At 36.6% G+C, this 11,600-nt stretch overlaps 1 protein-coding gene across 1 annotated transcript in view; it reads left to right on the top strand.

Annotated features, from left to right (window-relative positions):
- Nucleotides 1–579: 579 nt before the first annotated feature.
- HCN4 (hyperpolarization activated cyclic nucleotide gated potassium channel 4) overlaps nucleotides 580–11,600 on the top strand; it is a 2,820,592-nt gene continuing 2,809,571 nt past the window's right edge. The window contains exon 1 of the mRNA XM_044077556.1: nucleotides 580–1,663. Coding sequence (XP_043933491.1) covers nucleotides 987–1,663 — 677 coding nt within the window. The 5' untranslated portion in view covers nucleotides 580–986. The remainder of the gene's footprint in view (nucleotides 1,664–11,600) is intronic.

The raw sequence follows: 11,600 nt of genomic DNA, 5'->3' as shown, positions 1-11,600 counted from the left end.
GTTATGTGCGTAACTGCACATTAGTTACATCACTAACAGCAATGTTATGTTGTCAATGCATTTTAAAACTGTATGTTAATGGTTCCTGCATTACACTAACCATTTACAGGGCAACTGAATTCCTCTCACTTTCGCTAACTGCAAGTTGCATCTTGCAGTTATATTCATTTTAACCACGAAGTAGCAGGTGTCCGTCTCCAACTACACTACAGGACAAACATTATTGTTATTTGAGATCTATAAAATATAGAAGAAAACTTCTGTGTACATGTTAATCTTTCTGATATAAAATTGTTTTTCAGTGGAAGTGCAGTAGTGCTGAACGAGTGACGCAATCATAGTAAAAATAAACAAGTGGCTTTAGTATTAAAAAAAAATGTGAATGAAACTGGGTTGTAAGGGTATTCCCTCCTCCCACGCACGCCAGCTAGCACAGTCCTGTTACATACTGGTGCTTTAAGAATCCGGGCTGACAGTCCAGGTGGGCAGAGCCTGATTGCAGTTCTTGCTCCTATGGCAACCCAGTAAATCGGATGGCTTCATGAATATTCCCAGTACCAGAAGCAAGCTGTGTTAGGAGTCAGTGATGTCAGCAAATCTAAGGATGCTGCAGGTTTCATTTGGCAGTTTATTACTGGTAGGATCCTAAATGCGGAACGAGGGCATCTGTATGTCGGACAGCAACATGCCTACTTTTTTAAATGCAAGCATGTAAGAGTCCTTGACTGCTCCTTAAAATATGTTCGCAGGATCCAGACTATCAGTGCCTTGGACCTCCACATCCCGGTACTGCAGATCACCATTTTCATTGGGAAAAAAGCCAGTGCCAAATATTGACGATGCTCTTAATGTATGCGTCCCCCTCTGTGCAGTGCTGCTAAGCTTACAAATGATCTGATCTGGAAGAAAAACAATGACAAGCTGATAATGGTTTGAAAAGCTCTGCCTCCTAGCAAAATAATAATTGTGGGGGGTTTACAAAGAGAATGGACAAATTGCCACCTTCCATGCGCAAAAGGCTTTATAGCCTGCCCCAGCAAATAGGACCCAAAGCGTCCATCATGGACGAAGAGGAAGACGGTGACAAGGACACCAGGAGAAAAAGCATCAAACTGAAACCTCTGCCGTCCCCTTCTACTAGCGGCGTGAAGGGACTAGGAGAAACCAGAGTAGGAGACTCCATCATCATGGAGACTGAGGTGGGTACTAAGCCCACTAAAACCAGTAGCAACGGGGACTGCCGTAGATTTAGGGGAAGCCTTTCCTCCATAGCTAGTAGACACCTGCACGACTCCGACTCAGCTGAAGGGAAGAGGCTCATCACAGAAGGAGAGGCGACCCCCTACGAGGAGGGGAACCTGGCTAGCGGAGTGGGCTCCACTGGGGCTGAAGAGGACTCACAGTCTGGCTCTAAGGGCCAGCAACAACCTCCCTCTGATCCACAGTCTAGCTACATCAAGGTGGAAGGGTCAGAGCAAATCCTGCCCGACGAAGATCAAAGGGCAGAAGCCGGTTTTATGCAGCGGCAGTTTGGGGCTATGCTGCAACCCGGGGTCAATAAGTTCTCTCTGCGGATGTTCGGGAGTCAGAAGGCTGTAGAGAGGGAGCAGGAAAGGGTTAAGTCTGCCGGCTTTTGGATTATTCATCCTTACAGCGACTTCAGGTAAATGCAAAAAAATGAATAATTAGATAAACCAAAATTATGCTCAGCTAAGTCGCTCGTAAAACTAGAATATCTGTATAAACTCAGCTGTCAACAGGGTTTATATGATCTGCTTGAATGCTCTTCATCCTTCTATACGCATCACCACATTTCATATCTTAAATACAAAGCTGTAAATACACTGGCTTTGTAACTTTATATACTTTCGTAAATGTAACCTGGGTGTCTGAAGAAATGACTTGCGCCTTTTTCTCCTCAGTTTTGTTTAATTTATACTTGAGATACCTGTGTACGGATGCATGTGTTGGGAGGATGTCTGTGGGTTAGAACAGTAAATGCTGGCGCTGCTTGGAGGTTGATGTATGTCCTCCTGTCTGCAGCACCCCCAACTAATTTCCATCACAGCGTGGTCTGTCTGACACAGTATTGTCCTGACATACTGCCTTTATAATATTTTAATGGTTTCACCTTCAGATTTTATTACTAAAGTATATCTCTTGATGAGAGTAATGTATAAAATGCATGCTTTACTCTGATGAGTGTTGTTTGCTTTAAAATAAGGAGTTTCTAACTCATAAAGACAGAACAATGCTGGACACCAGACAGAGGAATGAAACATATTCAACTGTCTGTAGCTAAGTAGTCTTATAGAGAGAGCTGAAAATAAACATTATGGCTTGTTATATGTATTCCACCGTCTAACTGCATCTCAGGGAGCTGACTTTGGAACTTAATTTTGCTAACCTACACTTTCAGTCACAAATTTAATACTGCAGTGACCATTTGGTAATCAGAAAACTAGCACCTGCTATGCCTATTCAAGATATGACTTGCCCTACTAGGAACTGTGTTTTCCCACACATCCCACTGCCATATTTAGAGATAAAAACAAGTGAGGGGTCAATAATGTGTAATGCAGTTTATCTGCAAATGTAACAATAATTGATAAACAGTGCTGGTAAACTGCTTGCTCACTTCACAGTGGTGTGGAATGACTGCTGATCTCAGCATACTGTTTGTTTCAGAACACCCCAGTAAAAGGAAGACTGATTGAAAATGAAATGTTCTGCAACGGGGAGGGACATATGAATAAATGTTATCTCTTACACTTGGCAGTAGTACTGGAGGCACACTTGCAGCATAACAATGGTAGCCCTGGACTGCCATACCTTTGCAGATAGGGACAGAATCTGGTATATCGCTGCATTTGCAAGTTGAATTGAATTCTTTGCAGACAGGAAATGAATCTGGTATATGGCTGCATTTGCAAGTTGAAGAGAATTCATACCTTAATGTTTTTCATAGGAAGGCTAGCAGTATCAATTCCTTAGAGGACAGAGGTGGGTGCCATGTCCTCTCTGCAAGCAGCAGCAGTAATAGTACTATTGTTTGTCTGGGAAGCAGTCCTTTAGTGGATGATTAGGGTAACTGTATAGCATCTTACAGTCAAACAGAATATGCAGTTTAAACCTTCATCAGTTAAAGCACGCTCAAAGCAAATGAGAGCATCATGTAAGTAAAGTTCCTTTCTGCTGTTTGTTATTTAACTTGCAAGGTTTTAGATAAGAATAAGGCTAAGATGTTTTCATAGAGAGCATCTGCATTTTTTACTGTATTGTGTGCATCAAGCAGACAGGAGTAGCAGATTTTTTTACTCTGCACTGATAATAGTGTGCTGATATACCTAGAGCTGACAGATGGGAGGGATTTTATTATTATTTATTTTTTTGCAAAACATTTTTGTCAGCAGATATCCACTGTTAGTAGGTTTCTTAAAGAAGTGTAGTATGCTGGTAGTTAAAAAATCAACATGCCTGCTTTGTTTAGTCAAGTAAATAATCTGCAAACCATTGCTGTTTACTTCATACACTACTGAACATTTCTATGTATTCTTTATATTTTAAATAAACTTATAATTTGAATAGGTTTTTATGATGTATTTTATTATGGATATTTTGTATATTCAGCATATTAAGCTTATGTTATAATATATTGTCTGTTTAAAACTGTCAGGATTCTATAGCTTAACATAAAGAGTTTAAGCAGCTTTTGTTGACCAGTCAAAATAAAGATAAATATTTTAAGTTAGCCTGCCAGATTTGCTTTTGCTGACAGTAGAAATGCCTCCAAAATGTTTATTCAGGGCAGTCATAAGTACACTTATACTGATAAAATGTTTTGAAAAACACTTAAGATATAAAATTAAATCGCTGTCTTTTGTCTCAATTTATTTTAGAGTTCTCTGATTAAAATGTAGTGCCATGGGCCCTTCCTGTAATTATGGAATCAAGACACTCTGAAATTAAGAAGGGTCATGACTGTACATCCATAAGGAAATATTTTGTACACACATTTTATTTTAGAATATTGGTTACTTTAAAAGTTGCACAATACCCTTTTTACACATTGTGAGACTAGTTCATGCTGTAACGTGAAATATAAATAACAGTCTGTATTTATAATCCCCTGAGTTTAAATAAAGCAACTTATTAACGATGTAAATACAGTTGACAAAAGATACTGAACAATAATGACTAAATAAAGCCACAGATACTAACAAAAGCTGTTACACAACAATGACTAAAAATATAGGTGCACATTAAATAATATTTTATTATGACTTTAAAAAGAAACAGTGTAGTGCAGCTCTTATTAACTATGCTGTTTTATCTTTATACACGTCAACAATGTTTTTTTGAATGCTGATTTTTTTTTACTTACTGAGCTTTCACCAAAGCTATGTTGCATTTTTATTGAATAACAAAGTGGAACAAAGTTATAGTACTGTAATTATTGATTAGCATGAAGTGGGATTATGCACAGAAACTGGTAAAAATCAGCACAGCTCCCCAGTTGTACTTTATTTCTATCCATATGTAAAGTGGGTATCAAACTACAGCAACTTAAACTACCAGTTGCACTACTGTATAATACAAAACACAGTTATTTCATTAATGTCACACAAATCTTGAGTACAAAAAATCTCCATGAAGTTATATGTGCAAGAAAAGAGAGAAAGACACTTTTAACTTAAATAATTCACTTTAATATCAATCTTTGCTTGGTTATACAACATAACTGAACACCTTTCCATGAAGCAATTTATATATATATATATATATATATATATATATATATATATATATATATATATATATATTGTAAACCGGAAGTACTTTCTAATAGAACAAGACCCCGTTGTTTACAGTTTTCTAGCACCGTGTGATTTTCTTCTCTCAGGTAAAGATTTTTCTCATGTTAAAGGAGGAACTCTACAGGAAAAGAGGTATTTTCTTTATTACTTAACAAAGCTGGCACAACAACTGGATCTGAAATAGCAAATGTAAACTAGTATTAGACTTGCATAAAGAAAAAAAATTATAAGTGTGAAAGAGACATCCCTTTTCTCTGAATCATGTCACACACAGACTGGTGTTATTAGTCTGAATTTCTGTGGATCTCAGTTTGCAGTATTCTGTAAGCAAGACAGCTTAATCTTAATGTGCTTAGAGTGTAAGAGTCCATTTCAGAATCGTAACATTAATATTAAGGTTGTTTCATAAGGATAAGGAATAGAAATCTGAAAGTTAATGAAACACAAAAATCTCATGTAATAGAACGCATGTTAGAAGACGTGTACTATGTGGAATGGAATGTGTCAGATTACTTTCACTTCAGGTAGTGCAGTACATTGCTGCATGAATTTTCAAGTACTAGCAACAGTGCTTTACCCATATCTAGGCTAACTGCTACCCTATCACTTGGGTAGTTGGGTGGGAGATGTAAAATAGCTCTATAGGTCCTGAGCGCAGTGAGAACAGAAATACTTCAGATCTTAAGAGCTGTTATCTTGTAATGTTATTAAGTCATAGAAGAAAGGGTACAGCTGTGTTTGCCTAGTAACTCACTAACTGCAAGGTATATCAAGGTGTATGATACAAAAACATACAGTCACACACACACACACACACACACACACACACACACACACACACACACACACACACACACACACACACACACACATACACACACACAGACACACACACAGACATACACACACGTATAGGATGTTATTAAACTGTTGAATCACAAATTATTGAAACTATATGGTAGACAATAAGTTTTATTAGAAGTTCACTTGACTGAAACTCATTTGACATAGCCTGAAATAGTAAAACAGTGTTGTGTAGAATATTAGTTCAAATGTACGTTTGTATGCTGGGCTGATTGTGAACATGTTGATCAGTGTTACCTGTAGATGTTCACTGCTGGTGCAGTTTCTGTATGTACCAGTTTTATTTTTTTGTGTGGCTAAGTGACTGTAGAGTCAGTATATTTAAGTAAAGGGAGGCTTAAAATTGCATAATAAAAACTTTTGAAAATATTTTCCATTTTCTGCTGTTTTCTACTAATTGTAACTCAACAAGATGAGTTTTCCATGAAATGTTTCACAAAAAGTGATCATAAAACTTTATTATTTAAACCCAAATGTAGATAATATGCATGTACATATATGTGTGTGTGTTTGTGTGTTCATATGTGTATATATATATATATATATATATATATATATATATATATATATATTCACTTTAGAACATCGAAAGCCCATAACATTGAAATTCAAAACACTGAGACAAAAATCCTGAAAATTGAAAACACTGAAAACTCAAAACATTGAATCCCATAACATTGAAAAAACATAGGAAAGCAACATGTAGTGTATTCCATCACAACTATATACAGAAACAAAAAAACAAAGCATATTACACTTCTTCAAATATAAGCAGGGGGCAAGCCCCCCTGCACCCTCTGCTACTTAAATATATCAAATTCGAGATCACACTACACTACACTAAGATGTGTTATATTGTAGTATAGCAAGTAAGAAGGGAATATGACTGAGGTTACCTGTGATACTCTGGTAAGTATCGGATATATATATAATAATGTGTAATGTGTTAACAGTGGAGTAGTGTTTCTAAGAGAAGTTTGAGGATAGTTGTTTTACAATTTAAAGAGGCAGTCATGAAGTGTGGAATGGTATGTTTGCCGTTTTGTTCTGTGTAGTGTGATCTCAGAGTTGATATTAGTAGCAGGAGCTGTGGAGGGTGCAGGGGGGCTTGCCCCCCTATGCATGGTAATTTTCATTGTTTATATTTTCCTCACTGAGCAGGCCCATAGAAAGTAATGGAGTTATAGCTATAAAGCTGATGGTTTATTGCACACATGCCATTTGTGGAATGACCTGCAAATTTCAGAGTGAAAGGGATGGATTTACCATTTAATAGTGAATTCTTCTGTAAGAGAGAGGAAAATGATACCTCATTAAAAATTAAGAGTTAAACTGTGTTTGTCTACTCCTGCTGCTTTACTGATAGTGCTGTGAGCTTATAGTATTCATTTCTATCACATTCATCTTCACAACACACATTGTTTATGCTTTATCTATTCAATAAACTCAATGTATTTATAGTATAGGTGGAGTGGTGCAGAAAGAGACAGTATCCCTATACCTAACAAGCAGTTTAACATCATGCATCTAGCTTGAGCACTGTCTACATGTAAGTGGAAAGCTGCATATAGTTTTATGACGTTTGGGAAGTCATTTTGTGGTTTGTGTATGCTGCCTGAGTCTTTTCATTTTGATGTGATGGTAGGATTTTAGAATAGCAATGCTGCATTGCTATATTACTCTATGTGTGGTGTTTAGTTTGCTATGTGTGCATTATTGGACAGGGTCTGTAGAATATGTAATTAGGGGAAAAAGCATTGCTGTGAAATTAAGACACACAAATTTATCCAAGATCCCAAGAAGAAGGATATCATTCTATTCTCTTCTCTTTCTGTAAAAAATACTGTTCAAATATTTAATAGATATTGATATTTTGGAAGTATTTGTACATTTTTTAACATAAAATGTGGTGCATCACATAATAAAATGTGACTTTATGTCACTGATTTTCAAATTTGTTAAACCAGCTTTTGTCTTACTGATGCCTCTTACTTCTCTCTGTCTCTCTCTCTCTCTCTCACACTCTCTCTATCTTTCACTTGCTCCACCTGCCTACCCCATTCTTTTTTGGTATTATTCTACAGAGAGAGGGAGGAGTAGGTTGGGGAGTGAAGTGACAGGAAAAGAGGGGAGCAAAGTTCTGAGTGTAGCTATGAGTTATCTTTAATCATAGTGGGTATTGGGCATTGCATCGTAAGTGAAAAATATATAATTATTTCCTGAATTCACCAGTACCTACTCAAATATTTTAAAACGTGTGTTTGTGTGTGTGTGTGAGTATATATTCATACATCTTTGCATCTATTTCTTTTTGTAGAATGCTCTTTTTGTTGAATCGCAGTTCATTGGAAAAACTCACCGAAATTCATTGAAAATGTCCAATATAGAAAATACTCCTTCAAAAATATGTTTTTGCAGTGGTTGAAGCCCCCCCCCCCACACACACACACACTCCCCCTTATTTAAATATACTAACTTTAGGGTCTCACAACTGCAAAGAAAAGAGAGAACACAGCACACAGTGAATAACTGCTGCTGCACAAACACAAACTACTAAAGGTGTGGATACAACAGAAGAGCGGGCATTGGCAAGGTATAAATTCTGCTCTAGATGAAATTGTCATACAGCTCCTGCTCTCCTGAGATCGTAAATCACACCAGCAGTGGTTATCTATTGCTTTTTATAGTTTTCTGTGAAATGTGATTCATTGAAACGTTTGTTCAAAGAAATGTGTGTTCAATGTTTTTTTTCAGTAGTTGATTAGCGTTGTTGCCTCACAGCAAGAGGTTCTCCAGTTTGATTCTCAACTGGAGTGCCTTCTGTGCAGAGTCTGCATGTCCTCCCCATGGTCAAGTGAACTTTAAGGACATGCAGGTAGGTGCGTGTGTGTATGGGTGTGCCTTCTTTGAAGGTTGGGTGCCGGGCTGGCAACTCAGCACTATAAAAATCCACTGCCAATCATTAGAGGACCAGTGATCTGCTGTGGCGACCCCTAACTGGGAAAAGCCAAAAGACTTTTTTATTTAATAAAAAGATAAAATGAATGGCAACCAATATACACACGCGCACACACACACACACACACACACACACACACACACACACACACACACACACATTGAGTTCTTATCTAGAAAAGAACGGTATGTAATTTTGTTACATCTTTGCATTTTACATATTCCAGTGTCAAAATGTGCATAATGCTATTGCTTTGAGTTATTGTGTATGCATACTGCATGTTATAATATATTATTTGCAACCTTGGGTGAGAGTGTACTGCTTATATATTATTTCGCTTTTTATACTTTATTAGCTAATACAAAAACATTGATTCAATTTTATGTGAACTTAAATTAAGCCATACCCGCTAAAAGCTGGAGTAATCAAAAGGAATTTCCTAATAATGATTTGTATATAGTATAGCTAGAGGTATATTTAACCAAGAACACATGGTTTATAGGTTAAATGTTTTAGAGCAGTATATTTTGATCTTCTCTTAAAGTGATGTACATCCCAATTTATAGATAAATGTCACAGTCATTTCTTTACCCTAAACAAACTCCCAAACTTTATTTGCTTAATTTAGACCCAAATCCATTCTCTTCCCTATGTCAAAACTACTTGACTCACCTTTTTTTATTGAACTAAAAGCAACTTAAGTAAATATGGTCTCCTTTTCAAAAATCAACATGCTTTTAACCTGGCTGTAGTACTCTGTCTGCAATTCTGATTTTGATAAGTCATACCTGTAGAGCTATGGACCACGGCCATCCACTCTGCTCTGCTTTTGTTGATGTGACTAAAGCTTTTGATTTTTTGCTCTGCTGCAATGATCTTATTTTTCAGTTCTGTAAGTTTCACCTTGGCTGCTTAGCTGTGTACTGAGTATTAAACTAACTACTAAACAGAACTTGCTGTGCTTTAGTTAATTCATCTGTTTCATCCCCTCACTAATTTACATGGGTACCCCATGGGGTTCTGTAATTTTCTCACTTTTTATCCATTGACACAGATGAAAATTGGTAGAGCTCCAGGCTCCTGTGTATCATATCATGATGACTTTGCAGTATTCATGTAAGGCCAGTTCTACTCTTATCCTTTTATCTGCACTGCTCTTGGCATGGTCTTTTCCTGGTTTCAAAATAATCACCGTAACATCAATTTTAATAAAACTAAACGCATGTTATTTGGCACTCGTTAACATTTGCTGCATCTCTACTCCCTGAACCATAAAATTATGCAACACCGAGCTGACTGAAACTCGTCTCCATTTGAAATATCTCATTCTGTCTGCCTTTTTCATGGTTTCATGCTATCTTGATAAGCTATCCATCAAAAAGTCTTTCCTTATGCATGATGTAAATGTGTACTCCTTCCTGATTAGAGATACTAGACATTTCAAACCTAAAGGTATAGAAATTCCCACCTTGGAGTACCTTTGTTAATCTACCTCAGTTAATACGTAAACTATGAATGTTTGCAATTATGTTATTCATCCAGGAAATCAAGTCCACGTTACTCCAAAGGCTAAACTACATTTGAGTGTATGATTGTTCCTTCCTAATGGCCATTCATTGCCCAGCACATTATCCTTCTGACACTAACCTGAGGATTACAAATATAGTGATAGTCCACTTCTATCTACTTTCTCTCTCTGTTACCACAGACTCCACTGCAGTGGAATTATCTTGTCACTGTATGCCATGCAACATATTCCTTGAGTAACATTGTGCTTCTGTCTCAGCCTTTAAGTGCCACATTAGAAGCAACTCCATTGATTGTTGTTACTGTTGTATCACCTGATCTCTTTTGATTTAATTACTTAACCAAGTTACTACCATGGACTTCTAAAACATACAGAATATTGACAGTTTTACATTACTTAAACAATTATTTGTTGTTTCACTGTCCTGTCTTACCTTGTCAGTTTTGTTTGTTTACTAAAAGTAGTATCCATTTGTGTTTGGTACACACAGAATACATGGCGATGCTGTTATTGCATTATCTTATGTTTGCAGCCAGTATTGATACAGTTATTTTTTTTTTTTTTAGTACTGGTTCAACAATTTTCACTTGATTCAGGTCACTCAACAAGTTATGGTTTGACTAATAAACAGACAACTACATAAATGCATAAATAAGTAAATTGTACTGTTAAATCATAGTAGTGACATTTCATTTCCAAAGTAAGTGCAAACAAAACAAGATCGACCCGTTCAGACTGATGAGGACCATACTTTAAAGTTATCTCAAAAGCATAATTTAATATGCGATAATTAATTCCCATTTGGAGTATATTAGTTTCTTTTTTTAAATCCAGTAGTTATGCAGCTTCTTACAAAATAGAGACAGCAATAAAAATATGAATGCATTATAAGTAAATAAATCATGTTGAGCTGTCCACAATTTGTTTCTGGTAACAGGTGCCAAATATTCAAAGGCTCATTAGCCAAAGTCCATTATGACTCTGGGGAGTTTGGGAGCTCCTGGAGGCAGGATTTTATAGCTGATGATTTTAACCATTGCCAGACAGTACAGGAAATAATAAGCACTCCAGTAATGTTAGTCAAGACTCTTTGTAAAGAAACCTGATATGTGTTACTGTAGGCCAAATGGAGAGGGTTAAGTGATACTGATGTATGGAGTTGTTACATGATATGGACTTGGTATTCATCTTAACAGACAACCAAGCAAATGTAGTACAGGGCAAATAGTAAAGAAGGAGAGAACATCCAAAATTATAAGCAAGACTGATTAATATTAGGTTCTGCAGTTTCCATACTGAGACAATATGTAGTTTGAAAAGTGGTCATGAAAAACACATTTTAGTTACACTTTTAGACAAATAATGTAAAGATCACCATTGCCTGAAATGAGTGGAGTGATGGACTTGTTAACAGATTGCATCATTTGATATA

This window comes from Protopterus annectens, chromosome 7.part0 (genome assembly GCF_019279795.1).
Source record: "Protopterus annectens isolate FY-2018-M chromosome 7.part0, PAN1.0, whole genome shotgun sequence".
NCBI classification, from domain to species: domain Eukaryota; kingdom Metazoa; phylum Chordata; order Ceratodontiformes; family Protopteridae; genus Protopterus; species Protopterus annectens.
Note: the sequence above shows the minus strand (reverse complement) of the source record. Positions and strands in the feature narration are given on the sequence as shown.